Source organism: Sturnira hondurensis, unplaced genomic scaffold (genome assembly GCF_014824575.4).
Source record: "Sturnira hondurensis isolate 20B ecotype Veracruz unplaced genomic scaffold, ASM1482457v3 Scaffold0008196, whole genome shotgun sequence".
Lineage (NCBI taxonomy): Eukaryota > Metazoa > Chordata > Mammalia > Chiroptera > Phyllostomidae > Sturnira > Sturnira hondurensis.
In genome coordinates, this window is record NW_028080827.1 from 12,563,554 (window position 1) to 12,582,796 (window position 19,243).

The window sequence follows — 19,243 nt, forward strand, 5'->3', positions numbered from 1 at the left end:
ATGTTAGATGAGAAGTTCGATCATATTACCCAAGATACAAACATCCTTTTTGTTTAAATCTAGGTTATTATGTTAATTTTTGTTGATTCCTTGTTTTTCTTCATATTACAATCCTCTTTAGCTGTCCCCTGTAAATTCTGTATTATAAGCACATGAGAAATTGAAATGACTGAGGGAAGTTGCTGATATTCATAGGCATATTTGGATAGTTCATAAAATCTATGAATAAAATGAAGGTGTTTTTTAAAGTAAAGGAAAACAAGGTTTTGCAATGGGGTGACTATTTTTCCTTAGAGTAACTCCTAAGCAGATTAGATGACTCATCATTTGGAGAGAAGTCTTCTCCACTTCCCGATAGCAGCAACAAAATCAACTATTATATTTTTTGAAGCCCAGAGCTTCTTTATTTAAAAAAAAAGTGTGGATCTAAAATTTTTGTAAAAAGCAAGCATAGACATAGGTGGGCCAGCTGAATTGTCCATTAGAGTAAATCTTGACTGTGGAACAGTCAGCTGTGGTTGACCCTGTGTGGCTATAAACTGTCTTCTTTAAAAAGAGAAAGCTGCTAGGATGTGTAGGTTCTGGAATAAGCAGTCTAGTCTTTGAGGGTTTCCTGAAATACAGAAAACCGTCACCTAAACACTTATCTAATCAGCCCAGAGTTGTGACTCTTAACTCTTTAGGTCCACAAGGCAAATTTCAATGATTCATATGTTTTCCGTGGTCATTTCTCAGGATTTTTCACATGAGAGAAAAGAAAAGGGAAAGAGTTAACCCTTGTGGGCGTGAGTTTGGGACCTGCTGGCCAACAGAAGTGTCACCCCTGGAATACAGGCACGTTTGCACCTATCACTGTGTTAGTACCTAAGCTGGGTGCTTAGAGCTGTTTCATATTTTTTAATATATTTTAAAAATATTTTATTTATTTATCCTCAGAGGGGAGGGGAAGGAGAGAGGGAGAGAAATATCAATGTATGGTTGCCCCTCGTGCATCCCCTGCTGGGAACTGGCCTACAACCCAGGCATGTGCCCTGACTGGGAATCGAACTTCGGTTGTTTGGTTTGCAGGCCCGCGCTTAATCCACTGAGCTACACCAACCTGGGCCTGTTTAATATTTTAAACTAGTTTAACTTCACGATTCTAGTTATTCTAACCAATTCTTACAGTTTCCTGACTGGGTCATCTGGAGTCTTGAAATGTAATATTTTGAGATGTTTTCATACTAAAATGTACCCAAAAAGTGCAGAGAGTAAAGGTAATTTACAGGAAAAAAAACACACAGCTTATTTCATTTGGAAAAAAATACTGGGTGGTAGATATACAATGCAATATACAGATCATGTATCATAGAAATGTACATTTGAAACCTGTATGATTTTATTAACCAATGTCACCAAAAACAAAAACAAAACAAAAAACACCACTTGTTTTGAACACTCAGCTCTAACTTGTACTCCATTAAGATTTTAATAGGAAACCAAATTTATCACTAGCGAGACTCATACACTAAATATATCCATTTTCAACATAATTGATTTACCTTTCAAAAGATGAAGACTGTACTGTTGAACCCTCAGGAAACCTGCCCCTTTCTCGGTGGTCAAAGTCATTAAATCTGTTCTGTTGGCGAGAATAGTCAGATCCATGGCTGAATCGTGCATCTGTATCTAGAGACAACTTTTTATTCTCGCTCCAGTAAGGATCATCTCGCCTTGAAGAGAAATATTTGCTCATTTATATAAATTAGTATTACGACAACCAAACCACACTTACTCGGAGTCGCACACACTACACACACTAGGAGCTGTGCAGACGGAGGGCAGTAAACTAAGAACGCAAACCCTGTGTTACAGGACGAGCTAGCCAGGACTCGCTACATGGTGTCGCACAGTGGCAGAGGGCTTTCACAGGACAGGAAACAGGTGAAAACTGTCTGTTTTAAAATTATTAGATGAAAAAGACAAGGAAGATAAAATACTCAATCCATACCACTGAATAGTAAAATTCTAAATAGTAGCATACAACCTCTTCAGTTATACTTCACTTTGGAAAGGTTAGACAGATGAGTCCAAGCTTAATTCACTCATTACACCTATTTCTCGGCACAATCAACTAAATCTCACAGAATTTAAAGTAAGAAAATTAAATGACTATATTTTTGAAATCGAGTGCAAATCATGAACACACACAACAGAATCCGTATTTTTAGTCTCCCCAATACATGACTTCCCTTTTTGTACTATCTGGACTACCCTGTGAGAATTTTGAAAATGGGCACAAGTTTGAGAACCATCACTGAAGCCTACTATGACCATTATTTCCAGTCATAATGGAAAACGTCTGGCATGAGAAAGGAAAAATAAGAGCAGATCTTTCTATTTGACAACGCACGGGGTCAAGATCATTACTATAATTATTCCCATCCCTGTTGACCATTTCTTATTCCAGTGATGATTACTTGTACTTGCTAGTTCTCTGGTTAATTTTGGCTTGAAAAGAGTAAGATAGCAAGTGTAAATGAAAAAGAAGCAAGCAACTACCTATGATCTACATCACGTGGACGTTTCAAAGAATTCCTTTTTTCTTGTTCATAACGAAGCTGTTGCTGTTGCCTTCTTAGTTCCTCTCGTTCTCTAGCAATACGTTCAGCTTCTTTACGTCGTTCCTTCAGACAACACAGAAGGAAGAACCAACGATGCAAAATGAAAACATAAGGTAAGTATATATGCAACCTTGTTTTAATCCTGTCATTAAGAAACCACCATGGGCAGGCATCGGGCAAAACATCTGGGACAAATATATAAGCAAATATGAATCCAGGAATCAGTAATCTAGACTAGGGCTATTGTTCATCAATCTCATAAATAACAGAGATTGGGGGAGGGCAAAAACTGACAGGTACTTGGGAAGGTCAAATTTAGCTTAATCATTTGACTGAAACAAAAGCACCTACAGGGAATTAGAAATAGAGTTCTTAATATGTATGGACACTAAGTGCCTTAAAATCCTGGGTGCACTTTTGCAGAGAGAGGCATTATTTCCTTCCAGCCTTGGGAAATCATTCCCACTGTAATATGTAAGGAAACAGTTATTATTTTCTAAGGTTGGGACAGTGACAGAGCCTGGATTACAACTACTCTGGACTCACAGTCTTCTGCTCAGACTATTAGGCTGCCATGATATTACAGAGCTTGAGTTACTACCAATTGGCTAGAACAAAATTACTAAATGTATTTTTTAAAGAGCACCTCATTCAATTGGTATCTTTCAGGGACAAAATAAATGCTCTCAGCTGAACTAATTCTATAGAAGCTTTACAAAAGTAAAGCAAATTTCAGGGCAAAAATCACAGGGTTAGGAAAAGGTCAGTTATTTAAGATGAAAAGATTTTCTGACTGCACCTGTTCAATACGAATGCGTTCCCTTTCCAAGCGTTCGCGTTCCATTCTCTCTCTCTCTAGTTTTTGCCTTTCAATTTCTAGGCGCTCTCTCTCTCTCTGTAAGCGTTCCCGTTCTTCCCGTTCACGAATTATTCTAATGCGTTCTCGCTCTCGACGCTCTCTTTCTGCAATCTCTCTTCGTCTAACGAAAATCAGTATTTAGAAATACTTAAATTATGCTAGTACTGTGTGAAAGAGAATAGCTTTTGAATTTTTATTTGAGATTGGCAATTTTAAACTTCAACTCAATCTAAGTAGTTTTAATATAATTAGAAAGAAAAGTCAAAATAAAACTTTAAACAGACCCCAACACAGTCACGTATTTAAGACCATCAACTGAGCAGCTGAATTTTACAGAGTAGTTGCCTATCAGATGATTCCTGTTTAAATAAAAATCCCACTATAATAGACCACTAATCAATTGACATTTCAATAAAGAGATATTCTACACATACAAAATTACAAAACTACAACTTCTATTGTTTCTGATAGAAAAATTTCCAGTATCTAATATATATTCTATCTCCTTATACAAGGTATACCTTATTTCGATGACGTGGGATCATACTCATCGACATGAATTGTCTGGCAAATGCTATATTTAGTAAAATGGGGGCCCTTAAGGGCTTTTTGGGAGTATTTGTCGGCCTGCAATAGAGGGCTCTGGGTAATATGCATTACTGAGTCAGGAGGTAGTTCAAATGTTTGCTGAACTGAATTAACTTACTGTATTAGACGTTTAACAGTTTTGGTCATTTTCTCCCTGTAAGGAACTCAGTGGACTTTGTCTCTCAATGTCCTCCTTCAGCAACCTAGTGGTTGTCAATGGGCCAGTACTACCCCCATGGAAACGTGAGGGGCATTTTTAGCTACTACATTTACTGAATGACACAGTCCTGCACAACAAAAAAACTGTCCAAGACTCCTAATTTCTTTCAAATGACATAATGGACATTTATGTCATTAAAACAAAACAAAATCACCTTTCAAACACCTGGGCCTAGAGTGTAATTCATTTTTAATAAATGCTAGGTTGGCTTGTTTGCTTTGGCAAGGTTTTATACACACTATAATTTCAGGAATGCAACTCCCTGCAAAAAAAGGGAAAATTATACTTCCTTAAGAACTTCATGAAAAGTTGTTCAACACTCCAGAAATCGTGTCCTAATGTCAATACCACGACTCCTGGTCTTTGACTCACCAATATGACACACCATTATCAGTCTGTATTTGTAGCTGTCACATTCTCATTGAATCTAAAGAGGGGAGCAAACATCTGCCTACTTCATTAGTCAGGCCTGGAGAGTCAAGCCTAAACATTCACATCTGGAATACACTTCCATCGTAACATGAATTACTTTCATTATAAATTACTTTTATTTTACCTTATGTTAGCATTAAGACATACTACTGATTTCTGGAATTTATTTGTATAGGGAGGTAGGTACACTATATATCAATTTTATTTCAGAATGGTAAAGAGGGCACCGTGACTTTTTAAATATATTAAAAGTGTATGGGTCTGATAGTTTTGAAATTGCTGCTCTAGTAGCTACTACTCTCAATCTTCTCAACTTGTCATCTAATTAGGGAGCGCAGCATACTGGGAATTCACAAAAAAAGGGGAAATGCGTTCTGAGTAAGGCAAGGATCATTTCCTGTTAGTAAAGTGTGTGGCCATCACACACTATTTGATGAAAGCATCTCTGGTCGCTCCTAACACTCTGGTGAAGGAACAGATCAAATTCCCTAAGTTACCTCTCAGTTAGGTTAATATTTGGAAACTTATATTATGAAACACTTTCACAAAAATATTTTAAACGGCACCAAAAACTGGCATACAAAAGCAAACGGGCACTCACGGTGCACAGCTAAGACACTGCCACTAAAAACAGAAGTTTTGTGTTCTGTCCTCAGTTTCTTTTAGAGGGAATTCTGGTTTGAGACAGAGCGTGAACAAAACGACGTCTACAGGGCAAATCTTCCTCCACTTGGGCTCTAATTCAAAACACAATAAATTTTCCCCCAAATGTCAATATTCTATTTGAATACTGTAGCTTAGATTGAGACTATCTTATCTTAAAAATCCATTTTTCCTTTTAAGGTCATGTGTTTTATGGCAGCAACTTTGGAGAGGAAAGAGCATTGGACTTGGAGTCAGAAGACTTGGGTCTGAGTCCCGACTCTGCCACTCATTGGCCACGTGGCATTGGAAGAGTCATTCAGCCTCTCTGGGCCTCCGTGTTTTCAATCATGTGATGGGCGTAACTAACCCTACAGGGCTATGGAGACAGGGAACAGATGGAAAGGTGCTGTGTAAATTGTAAAATGCAATGCAAACTTGAGATATAATTAGGTTTTACTGTACTTCTCAAAAGTGAAAAATAGCTTTCTGTGGGAATACAATTTCCAGCAGTATTAAATATGTACCTTTAGTTAAAGACAGGTATAAAATAGACTGTTTCTACCTTCGAAGTTCCATTGCATGTCGCAATCTTTCAAAACGAACTAAATGTTCTCTCAGTCTTTGTTCCTTCATCTTTTCAAAAGGCAAGATGTCTTTCCTTCTGTAGTCTTTGTCCCTTTTTTTATCTAAGCTAGCTCTCTCCTTTTCCTTGCTTCTTCCGTGAATCTATAGAAAAAAATCATAACAGGACTAGATGTTAAAATAATCTGGGGTGTTGTCTTTCACATTCAGCAGGTCATTTAAAAAGCTTAAATGAGTAATGACATTCCCTTTTTCTGAGATTTTGTAGCATGGAATTATTACAGAGGTAATTACAGAGGAAGCATACAGAGATACCTAATTATCTTTTTTTGTAAACAGGTAAAACTGCACACAATATCCTCTTCAGAGACTTACTTTCTCGTATCTTCCTCTTCTTGATGGCCTACAATGATCTCCTTTAGTTTGGTCTAGTATTACCATATGTCCAGGACTCTTTGAGCCTAAGGGAAAAAAAATTAGATAAGCAAGTGTCTAAAAAAAATTTCATTTAAAAATATAATGTGAAAATGTTGAATTCTTTGACAACTAGATATTCACAAAGCAATACACACAATTTTTTAAAAACTTACTTATTTTATGAAAACATAAATGCAAAGTTTTTAGAAATAGCTCAATCTGCTAATGCAAATATTTTGAGTGATAAGAAGAGGTCCCAACTCAAGTACACAGCTATAAATCAATGACCATCCTCCGTCAGCTCAGATTTAACTGTAAACAGGCTTAGTGGGAGGGACACATTTGTTTTCTGAGAGTAGAAAAGCAGACAACTAGTCCTATTAGCCCTCCTTTTCTAAAACTGTAACAACCAACAACAAAGCTTAAATATCTATCTGGTTTGCAGTTTCTAGTTTTCCCTTCCACTGTAAAAACTGAGTTGTAAAATAGATTAGACAGAGATTGAGAAGAGGGATACATAGCATACTTATTCGTTTCTTTTCTTCACTTTTTTTAATCAATTCTGAAGTCGGCCCACTTGATCCATTATCATTCTTCTCATCTTTACCTTCTATTTTCTTAGTATCCTTGCTTTCTTTTTTTTCAGATTTCTCAGACGACCTTTTCTCTTCTTTTTTGACAGAAGCTTGTGTCCTGAGCATCCCACCCCACACAGAAAAGCAACAGAATGAGAACGACTTCATCAATGTACCAAAAAAGTCCACATACTTATCAAAATAAAAAAAAACAACCTTACTTGCTACTTCTATCACTCATATTCTTTTTGTCCCCGGAACTTCTTGAACTACTCTTTTCATCATTTTCTTTCTTTAATTCTTTCTTAGAAGGGTCACCTTTAACCTGAAAAGTTTAAACAGAAAAAAAAAAACTTTATGTTTTAAAGTTACATTTTTATGTTTATAAAAAGTATGTTGATGGTAGAAAATTTGAAAAACATTAAAGTAAAAAGAATGAATGCGTACAAATAGAAATCATTCCTAATTCTACTCCCTACCAGTGTAACATCTTTAGACCGAGAATTACTAGTCTTCAAAGAAAACTCCCTTTTATAAACAGTCATGCAAACTTACTTTTTCAACAGAAATCAGTTGTCCATGCAGCTCAGTGCGATGAAGATGCGCAATACACCTGGACACCTCTGTGCTGGAAGACATAGTTACTATGCCATAGCACTTGGCCCCAGGACTGCGAGCATTTGTAACTACTTTTGCACTTAGAACCTGTAAAGTAAGATTATACTTGAGAAAGTTTTACAACTTCACACATTTCTAAACAGATGAAACTTCAGAACTGAGACTATTCAAATTAAAGAAGCTATTCAGGATACGTAAATTCATGATAAAGGATAAATTTAGCATATATACTTCATATTCTATGATCACCATCTACCTTGCCTATAAATACAAAGTAAATATTCAAAGGAATGATTTAAAGCATCGAAAAGCAATTTAACCTAATTTTAATTTTTCTTTTTATTTCTTTCAAATACACAGCCAAAACACAATTAGTTATATCAATGAAGTAATGGTACACTTAATGAAAGTAAACAGTACTTTCAATTAGAGTTGGGCCAGAAGATCCGTTACAGCCATCTCCCTCCTGGAGTCTCTTGGGTGGAGGGCTGCAGGAGAGGATAAGGGTCTAGAAAGTTTCTAAATGAATTTTAACACTGTTCTCAAAGTTTATAAGAAGCTTTCAAAAATAATCAGCCATATGTATAAAAGCAGTCTTAAAAATACATCCTAAGCCCTGGCTAGTGTGGCTCAGGGGACAGAGTGCTGGTCTGTGAACCAAAAGATGGCTAGTTTGATTCCCAGTCAGGGCACATGTGTGGGTTGCAGGCCAGATCACCAGCAGGGGGCGTGTGAGAATCAACCACACATTGATGTTTCTCTCCCTGTCTTTTTCCCTGTCTTCCACTGTCTAAAAATAAATAAAATCTTTAAAAAAATAATTAAAAATACATCCTAAAAATTACAAAGACACACTTTCCATTTGTCCATGTATACCAATATAAAAGTAACAAATAATTTCATTTCTATAAAATGAATAGTTAGAAGATATAAGGCAGAGATGGGTGAGTGAGAAAAAAGGTAGAGAAAACAACCTGGTGTGCAACAAAGAGGAACAAAGACATAATTCCAGAAAGAGGTAAATGGGATTTAGTAGGCTATGTGGTGTAGGTAGCCAGAAACTCAGCTTTTTTATCTTCAACTCAAAAGCTTTTTTTATCTTTCAACTCTGCAAAAGACCAACTTGCTCCAACAGCAATTTTATCAAGTGTGCGGTATCCTTAAATAGTTTTAGTCCTCAAAAATGTCAACATATCATAATATTTTTATATCTCTAACAATAAAATTATTGAAAATAAAACAAAAAGTATACCATGGCTGATAATGGCATAATTCTCAGTGTGCTATATCTGATACCTATAAGATCTTTTTAATTAAATTAGAAAACAAACAAAACCCCAGCAACTCCTAAAATTAACAAAATAGATTTTTATAATATTCATAAGTGGGTATTTACTAATATTGTTTTAATAAATATTGGAAAGCCTTGCATATGCACACATAGTAGATAAGGTCCCTGTTACCAAAGAGCTCACCATGGAGGTTAACATATGATGCAAATTTAAATATAAAGCAGAAAGCAGTGAGTGCCCTAAGGGTTACACATTAATTATAATCCTGTTCAATGACTATTAGTTAAATATTCAATCCATTATTGACTATTTTCCTCTTCCGTTAGTTCTTCCTTACGTGTCAGAGAAACTTTTGCTAACGAACCAGACCACAGTAAAGCCTCTCCTGCTGCTCTCGTGGCACCTGTGGTGATAGTAGCACCTATCACCCCGACTAAGTATGTTTTTACCAGTTTTACCTTTTTCTCCAGAACTGTACTGGAAACTATGATAACAGGGACCGTGCCATTTTTGTTTTGTCCAATTCTATATCCCACTGCCTGATACTAGTCTACCTATATCTTCCAGGTGACCAGATCAGCTTCAGCAATCCTAGGTCCTAGGAAAGTCTCCATGAATGTGATGAAAAAAAACTCAGTCCTTGACTCAAGTGGGCTCAAAATATGAGCTTTTAATACAAAGATCCTCAGGGCTCAGAGTGACATGATATGATACAACTCACCGTTACCAAAGAACACAATAATTATGCCTATAACAGTCCTAAGAGAAACAAGAAATTAGAAGATTCTGTATAACACTGTTTTGAATAAGCCCATTTCAAATGGAGATACTCAAGGTAGGTAAAAAGAAGGTACCTTGCCATATTTGCCAAAGAGGTTCTTCAGATCAGCAGCTTTGGTATTGGAAGAAAGTCCGCTAACCCAGATATTTTTAGTTGAGCCTCCACTGCTACCACTAGTACTGCTTGTACTTCCTAGGATTTAATATCAGACATTTAAGTATCTCAATTGGGTTTTTAAAAACAAAAGTATTAGAACAAGTCTTTCAAACTTATAAAACCTCTCTTTTAAGTGTGATATGACCTTAATATATCAAAACCAACTACAATAATAGGCAATACAACAACAGTAAGGGATCAAGTCTGAACACTGCATACCTCCTACCTACTACATGAGTTTTAAGTGGGTAAAAAAATCAACTACATGCCTTGGACTTTTGCTGTTAAATGTTAATAAATTATACTCTACCACTGAACTAAAAAAAAATACAGCCAACCACGGAACAGTCATCTAGGAATATTAAAACTACTTAATTATCCGTATTTATTATGGGCTTATGGGAAAAATTGGTAGTGAAAGAGGAAAAAGTCAAAGCAAAGGATAAACTGTTTTCAAGAATTTAAATGTTTAATAACAAAGACTAACCAACCAGCTCACCTTCATTCTCTATTACAGAAAGAGTAAGAGAAAATGGGAATTATATGCACTTGGATAATGTTGGATTTAATAAAACACAATCTTATAAAACAACTGACAAGAGTAAGAACAGGAACCTTAACATTCTTTTAGAATAGATAGATAAATGGTTATATGAATCACTTCTGTACTATTTCCATACACAAATTACAGTTTCACATACACAAATGCCATTTCTTAGAATACAGGTCTAGTTAGTCACCCTTCAGTGTTCTTCTTCAAATGTGCTGTTATAAAAGGGCAATTTTCATTCATGTGATTTTATTTGGAAATTAATTCTTACCAACTTGTATGAATATACAAGAGAAACAATATACAAGCAATTAAAAGTAACAATTTTAATAACTTCAAATTAATATATATAGAAAGGGTAAAATATTCAATATTTTTAAAAGCTCCATGCCACAAGTTTTAGTTGAAAAATTAGTCACTGTAGACCCTGGCCAGGTAGCTAGCTCAGCTGGTTAGAGCAACATCCTGGTACACCAAGGATGTGGGTTCTGTCCCCGGCTACGGCACATACAAGAATCAACCAACCAATGAACTCATAAATAAGTGGAATAACAAAATCATTGTTTCACTCTCCCCCTCTTCCTTTCTCTAAAATCAATAAATTAAAAAATACTTGAGCACTGGCTGGTGTAGCTCAGTGGATTGAGCGCAGGCTGTGAACCAAAGAGTCACCAGTTCGATTCTTAGTCAGGGCACATGCCTGGGTTGCAGGCCAGGTACCCAGTACGGGGTGCGTGAGAGGCAACCACACACTGATATTTCTCTCCCTCTCTCTCCTCTTCCCCCCTCTCTGAAAATGAATAAATAAAATCTTAAAAATCTTAAAAAAATACTTTAAGAAAACTAGTCATTTGTAGATTTATGAGAAGACAACCTATACCTGACTTCAGTATTTTAAATATTAATGGTTGCTGCATTTCTATTCTTAAGGAACATATTTATCAAAAGGATCTGTTTTATGTTATGGAATGTTAACCAGAAGTTTGCGTATCTTTTTTATGTTACCAGTAACACGTGGGCCCACATACTTCTCTAATTACAGATTTAAAATTTTTTATTAAGAGAAAGTTAACATTGAACCAAGACTACTGCTGAATTTAAAGGATAACACTTAATAAATGTGTTATATCTTACCTATTGACCAAAGCTGTAAGGGACGTAGGTATTGCAATTGATTATAATTTAATAAATCAATTATAAAATTTCCAACTATTAAAATATGCCAAGAAAATACACTGAATGAACTATATAGGACATATAACACTCCTCTTGGGGGCCACTGAAGAGGCATTTTAGGACAGTGTATTACCTGAATGGTGTTATATCTCTTAAAATGCTTTTTCAGAAAATAAGAAATATTGTTCATGTAGACAGCAGATAGTTTCGTACAAAATCAAACTATAGTGCATGGCCGTTACATAACCAGAGACTTCCCAATAAATAAGAAAAACCAATCAAATATTGCACCTTTAAACTTACAAATTTTAAATAAAACAATTTTCCTCGTAAGATTTCCATCAACAAAAAGTAAGTCAAATTTGGAAGTGAATTCTGAAGCATTATACTACATACTATGTTTCTAGAAGTGTGCCCCAATTTGAAGAATGAAAAACACAAAACCAAAAGTTAAAGACTGATTTTCTTTTAAATATTATACTCCACAAACACACACGAGTATATAATTCATAGCACATTTCCCACTAGGACAGGGGAAAGGCTGTGGTAGTGCATAGGGGTTACAAATGACTACAACCAAACATAAAATACTTCTGAAACTATAATTTAGTTTTTAATTTCAGAAGTAAGAAAATGAAATATCTATTACACTAATATTTAATAGTTGCCTAAAAACAGGGTTAAAAACACATCCAAATGGGTTTTTAGCATACTCAAACCAGTTTACAACTAACCAAAGAGTAATGCTTTTCCATCACACCAAGGGTACGTTGTAGTCTAACTCCACGGTGTACACAAAGGCCATCCAAAATTTTTGGCATGTCCATTTTAAGGACTAAATGTTCAAGAAAACCCCATGCAATTATTCCTTTTTAAATAAAAGTATGCACTTTACCACTGAAACAAGTAGGAAAAAAATCCATTACCTTTGTCATCTTTGGATGATGTCTTGCTGTCTTTGGATTCCTTTGAAGAGCTAAAGAAGCAAATCACCAGAAGAAAATTGAAAACAAAAAACAAAGAAACAAAAATCGAATAGCTTCATATTGACTATATTTCAAACTGGTACTAGTCATACAAATTAACAATTCCAAAGACCTAGATTAGGTTATTTGAACAAATGATTCCCTTAGGATTCTTGCACTGATTTTCCCCAAGATGCCTGAAGGTCTAGATTTTCTGACAATTCTATTCAGTGGATATATGGCCATCTTCTCCAGATTTCAGAACTGGGACTTGACTTCATTTTGTGTTGTTAGGACTGATAGTTGTTCATTAACCATCATCACAAGGATTTTTAAAAATAAAACACAAAAAAATTGTCAATTTGAAAAAAACAAAAACAAAAAAAACAACAACAAAAAAACAAATATATGCTGACAATTCGACAATGCAATCAGTAGAACACACCGCATATTATGAAGATCTTGAAATTTTTTAAAGTAACTTATGACGGTCAAAAATATTATAGGCAGGATCATAAGTACTAATTACTGTACATGGTCTTGAAGCCACCCCCTTAATGTAGAGTGATCTTATTGAATGCTGGAATTCAGTATCGTAAAGAACTGACATAGAAAAACAAACCTCTTTGCTTGACCAGAGGCCCCAGTAGACGAGGGCCCTTTCTTCAAAGTATCCTTTTCTTTGTCTCCAGATTCTGCTTTCTTAGAACTTTCTCTGGCTTCCTTCTCGACAGGATCACCCTTCACGCAGTCTTCCTTCTTACCATCTTTACGGTTCGCATTCATCTCATAATCCTTGCCTTCCTTCTCCGGGCTCTGTGCAATGGCGTCCTGCCCATCTTTTGGCTTACTTGCTTCAGAATCTGTAATTTTCACATTTTTACCTGTTTCTAGGAGGTCATCACCATCAAAATCCAGAGTGATGGCATCTTCAGCCTGGATTGTGACCGAAATGTTGTCATCCTCAGCTTCTTTCACTGTCGCATTAGCTTCCATCGCTTCATGAGCTGTGTGATCAGCCTCAGATAGGTTCCCTTCTGAAGGAAGAGGTTTAGATACTTCTTGTGTACCATCACCAGAACCTGCTATATCTAAGAGGATTTAACAGGAATAAATATGGCAAAACAAGAAGTTTAAACAATTTCATATTCATAAGCTAGAATAGGACCTAGAAAATATAAAGCCAGTTATTAGCACTGATGGAAGGTTAGGGAAAAAAAAAACACAAGGGTATTAACTAATATAAACAATCCTTTACCCAGGATCACTTATTCTTGATGGAAAAAAAATGATCTCTACATACAGATACCAAACAACAAAAATGAGAAAAGGGTTCCATCCTGAGGATACCAGCTCTTCATTTCTGGTTGTAAGTTAATGGCATATGGAAGATTTTTTTCCTCCATGAGACAGTGACAAATGTGCAGATTTGTTATTCAGTGTTCAAATCATCTTGGGATTTAGCCCTTGTGACCTTCAGAACTCCCATGGTGACGTCTTGAAAGGTCACAGCCTGAGGATATCGGTCAGTCTTCGAAGTACTTCAGGGCCTCATATCTTATGTTCTTCTTATTCAGTTCTTGGGAGTTGTTCAGTCCAGAATCATATGGAAAACTGCTACAAAAGGCTCCAGAGATGGCCTGCTCCATTATGTTCAGGAAATCAGTTATTTCCAGTCTTCATCCTGTCCAGTCAGTCCCGCAGTTATCGTTTTCAAAGGTGTCTCGCATTCCCCCAAAATAGAAAGGCTTCAGGTCTGTGAGATTTTCAGTCAGTAGCTTTCCTTCATCATTGCCTCTAGGCTTTTTTATTCTGTCCTGCTTAGAACCCTGCTCCAGGTCCTTTCTAGTCCGAAGGAGGGTCCAAGAACACTCCCATAATCTTATACTGACCACATGTATTGTTACAATGTCCCTGTAATTGTATTATTGGATGCCACAGCTCTCCTAAAGTACTAAAACTATCAGAAGATTGTATGTAAGTCTGTCTAAGCAGCAAACAAAAAGTCAGTCTCCTGGTTACCCACCATTTTTAGGAAGAGTTGCAAAATTAACTATTCGCATTTTGCTACAACTCCAATAAGCACATATGAGTTACTGCAGAGCCAGTCTTATGATATAATCAACTTACTTTATGTTGAAAGTTGCTTTTTAAATTAAAGTTGGTTAAATAAAAAATGGCATTGTCCACTTCAGTAACTGATATGCACTGATAAGTTAGAATGTATCTTAAGTGTGAAAAGAAAATTAAAGCCAATTGAAAAATAAAACCAAGATTCTAACTTAATTCACTAAATTGATGAATTTGAAAATAAAGTTATTTCAAAAATAAGACTTCAAATAAGGTATGCCTTATTTTCACACAGTGTACTAGTTTGCTAAATGTCAGCAATTTAAACTCTACTCAGCGTCACACATACCTTTCTCACTTTCTTCTTCCTCACCATCCTGAAATTCAAAGAATAATCCAATGTAAAATGAATTCACTTAAAACTGGATTTTAGTAGTAGTATAAAATCAGTCAGCTTAAATTAGTATATAACTTAGCAATATTAATTAGATACTAGTCACTAACAAATGTAGAATATTCCAATTAAGACCAGAGCCCACTTAGAAAAATGCCTAATATATGATTTTAGACAAGAAAACAGGCAAATCCATAAAAAATGAGTTAAACAATGTACTAGATTATTTCTTTTCAATATTCAAAGCTGGTTTATATAACACAAATATTACTCATATTAAGAGCTGCCAATAAAAAGAATGACCTGATTATTTTATGTAACTCAGTTCACTCTTAAGGCATATTATTCAAAATCTTAGACATACACTTTCATGATGTATATTAATATAAAATAAACAACAATGAAAAAAACAGACTCCCTTTTAAGTATCTCAGAAGTAAGAAGGAAGACCTCAAATGCAGTTAGTTTCCAATTTCAGTCCTTCTTAGCTGTTAAAAATGAGTTTATAGTTGTCACAGACACTGGTGGCCAGCCACTTAAAAGGGGTGTTTGTGCTCCAGGTAAATCAAAACAAGTAAAACAGTCTTTTTAAATGACTAATTTTAAAATATGTGATCTTCACCTGATCTAAAATTAAGCATGTGCTAATTTGAACAGGAGTACCACAAAGGGACAAATATTATTTACACCAAGCGAACAAATATTGCAAAATCCCTAAAGTAATCACACAAAGACAGAACCAAATTAAAGATCATATCGAATAAGCAAAGCAATATGCATTTATAATCCCAATACTGAAAAAAACTAAGGATGTTTTAATTTACAACTTTTAAAAATAAAACCTGTGTAGAAGTGGGTCATTTTCGGTCAAGGTGGTGTGCATTTACCACACACAAAGCCTCGGGGTAGTGCTTCTCAAACTCTGAGTCTGTATCAGTATCCCTGGAAGGGCTTGTTAAAGCACAGATTGCTGAGCACCAACCCCAGAGTTTCTGATTCAGGCCAGGAGTGGGGCTTGAGAATCTGCACCTCTATCAAGTTTTCACGTGATGCTGATGCCGCTGGTCCAGGGACTACAATCTAAGAACTACTCACAGGCTTGTAGAGTGACCGCCTAGCAGTGAAAGAAGACTTACAGCAACATTTAACCATAAACACAACTTTAAATGACACATTTATCTTATAACACAATTTTAGATTCATATAAAAGCATGCATTTCTTAAAATAGCAAATACTTTATCATATGCTCAAAATTACATTTGGATAACTACTGTATTTCTAAGAAATCATTTTAATGGTGTTTTTAACTTTAACCCACAAGTGCCCCAATGAAGGAATGACCAATTGTTTTACACACTAAAATAATGTGACGGAAGCCACAAACACTGAACCCACACAGCCACATGCTTAGAAAGTAAAATAGTCCAAAATAAGTTGATTATTGATAGCAATGCAAATCCTATTTTATTACATAAGTCCATTATATTGTGTTCTAATAATCTCTTAATTGTTGTACTATATTATTTTATTTAAACAAAGTGCACTGAATTCAGTTGTAATCATTATGTTTCTAATCTGCAGCACTTGGAAAGGAAAGAAAAATGCTTAACTTGGGTGAAGTGACTGGCAGGATAAGCTATGCTGGAATTACTGATGTCTTTTTCTTACAAGTTCACCTTGACTCTAGTGATTTAGCTTGGAGGGATAAGTAAACTGCAATTCCTTAACTTTTATGTAAAAGCAGAACAAATGGACTTCGGGATTTCGACTTGCCTCTCCTTTGCCTACCTGTGATGCGATCAACACACTTCCAAATTAATCTTTTAAAGATCAGATATTGAGAGGTTCAAGAAAAAATGGCCACATTATTTGCTATTCTATAAAATAAAATTTAAATAATGTGACGTTAAAAACCCCCTTTCTGCTATAGTGCCTACCAATTAGAAATGTTATTTCTAGCTGCTAAACTAACTAGTAAGGTTTGCCTTACTTGGCTGAAGAGATTTTAGATATTCTAATTATTCAACATGTCTTCTGAAGGATTTCATAACTTTAGTTTCTCAAAACAGTGCTGTACTGCATATACTTAAATGTCCCTAGGAGAAGACTCTTACCCAGCCCCTAGAACATAAAATCAATTGCCACAGGGGTGAAGCATAAACAACGAGGGTAGCAGAAAAGATGAGCCAGCTATCACTGCACATTTACTGTACTGTGCAGGTACATGCGGTAAGCATAGCACTACCAAGGGTAAGCCAAGAGTCAAAAATAACTCTAAAAACCTTTGCAATAAGGAAACAAAGCAAGAAACACAAGAAAGAAAATGGGAACAGTTTCCTGTCTAAATGATAGATGTACACAGACATGATACAAACCCAAAGCTTCTCTATTTCTTTTTATTTGTCCTGGGAGAAGCAATGATTACTAAGAGACGAAGTCAAGGCTATGACCTGGTTTAGAGTTAACAAAGTGTGTGCTATGTACCCATTCCATTACTTTCGCCCGGGTTAACCTTGTGATGCATATATGTGCCATGTGCCAAATAAGAAGACCATTACTGGAAGGCCTTCCCCTGACTTGTCTGTAAACACTGCAGTCAGCCTGGCTAATTTAAAACAAACCTTCAGAATAACCATATCTATATGGCAACCTGCTAAAGATCCTGGGAAATACAGTACCTGGCACATAATTAGCACTCAATAAATAGCTGTTGAATAAATTTACTGAATAAATGCAGTGGAGACACTGCTCTCTGGAGGTGAAGGGACGGAACTAACCAACCGCTCACAGATGCCCATGTAAAGAGCCTAACTGCCGCACCACGGAGGTGGTGCACGGCAGCGCTCATGAAACCACATTCACAGCGTGGAGGGAGTTAGTGGGAATCACACCAGGTGAGGCACCATGAGACCTAGGTATTTATTCTGTCCTTACCACTGAGATACTTTCACTCTGTGCTATTGTGATCTGTCTAGGTAAAGTTCACATATAAAATAGAGATAACGTTTGGCCTAAATGGGAGCTACAGAATGAAATAAGATAATGGACGTAAAAAGTTCTTTGTAAAAAGTAAAGCTTTTATCTCTCTCACCCAAGAGACATTAGGGAAAGCTTTATGGAGGAGATGGAGATAAATCTGGCTTTGAGAGGTAGATAGACTTCTCAAAAAAAAAAAAAAAAGAAAAGGCCCTTCAAGTCAGTAAAACATTAGGGGCAAAGGCGAACAGAGAAAAGAACATTCATGGCATGACCGTAGAAGACAGAAGAGACTGAGACTAGGGGAAAACTTTAAGAATTAAAGCATTAGCACATATAAATATTTGCGAGACAAATTTCCAGGAAATTCCCAAGTAACTGGTGTCTTAAAGCCAGTAAAACAGTAATACAAATAACCACTAAACACACATGTACTATGTTATGTGCCAGGATCTGACTAATCCTCACATTGATCTAGCAGGTGGGAATTATAATGTTTACTTTATATACACGGAAATTGCCTACGAGAACCTGCCCCAAACCGCAATATTGTCAGTCAACTATAAAAGTATAATTCATACCGAATTCTATCTAGTATGACAAACTGCCTAGAGGCTAAAGCCTGAAGACAAAAGATTTAAGCTTGAAGACTGGCTTTAAATAAAGTCAAAGCCTAAAGACTAGCTTTAAATAAACACATCTCTATACAAATTACACTGCGGTTTGCTTATATTTTTAAAGGCAAACAACAGATGGATAAATTATGACTTTTAAGTTCACCATGAAAGAATGGGTTAGGGGAACTTTTAGACATAACTTGTTTCATAGCTTTGACTTTGAAACCATGCAAATAACTTAAACAATTATAAAATTGGATCAAAATTTTTAACTTTTTATTTTGAAATAATTATAGAGTCACAAGAAGGTCGATTACATTTTTTAAAAAGCAATACCTAGAAGCCACAGTATCCACTCCCCCAGTGTGAATAATCAATATACTTAAATTAGAACGTGGTCATTTTGCCAAACTCATAATATTATATAGTTCTGAATTTTTGGTTGCAGGTTTTGGCTGTTGTAAAAATGTCATTTTGAATATATTTTAAATTGTAAAAATAAAAGAAAAAAATTTTCATTAAAAAAAAAAAAGCAGCCCTGGCTGGTGTGGCTCAGTGGATTGAGCACAGGCCTGCAAACCAAAGAGTAGCCAATTCGATTCCCTGTCAGACACATGCTTCAGTTGCAAGCCAGGTAAGGTCCCCAGTTGTGGGGCTTGTGACAGGCAACCACACAATGATGTTTCTCTCCCTCTCTTTTTCCCTCCTGTCCCCTCCAAAATATGT

The 19,243-nt window shown here is 35.8% G+C and overlaps 1 protein-coding gene across 6 annotated transcripts in view; it reads right to left on the reverse strand.

Annotated features, from left to right (window-relative positions):
* SLTM (SAFB like transcription modulator) overlaps positions 1-19,243 on the reverse strand; it is a 48,886-nt gene that overhangs the window by 11,344 nt on the left and 18,299 nt on the right. For 3 of the 6 annotated variants that reach the window (XM_037053990.1, XM_037053996.1, XM_037053991.1), the window contains 12 exons: positions 14,879-14,906; positions 13,082-13,550; positions 12,421-12,470; positions 9,686-9,804; positions 7,477-7,626; positions 7,143-7,246; positions 6,873-7,039; positions 6,305-6,390; positions 5,910-6,073; positions 3,403-3,583; positions 2,542-2,666; positions 1,542-1,712 (listed from right to left, as the gene is read on the reverse strand). In XM_037053990.1, the coding sequence (XP_036909885.1) occupies positions 1,542-1,712; positions 2,542-2,666; positions 3,403-3,583; positions 5,910-6,073; positions 6,305-6,390; positions 6,873-7,039; positions 7,143-7,246; positions 7,477-7,626; positions 9,686-9,804; positions 12,421-12,470; positions 13,082-13,550; positions 14,879-14,906 (1,814 nt within the window). The remainder of the gene's footprint in view (positions 1-1,541; positions 1,713-2,541; positions 2,667-3,402; positions 3,584-5,909; positions 6,074-6,304; positions 6,391-6,872; positions 7,040-7,142; positions 7,247-7,476; positions 7,627-9,685; positions 9,805-12,420; positions 12,471-13,081; positions 13,551-14,878; positions 14,907-19,243) is intronic. The other 3 variants (XM_037053993.1, XM_037053995.1, XM_037053994.1) reach the window with 2 other exon arrangements.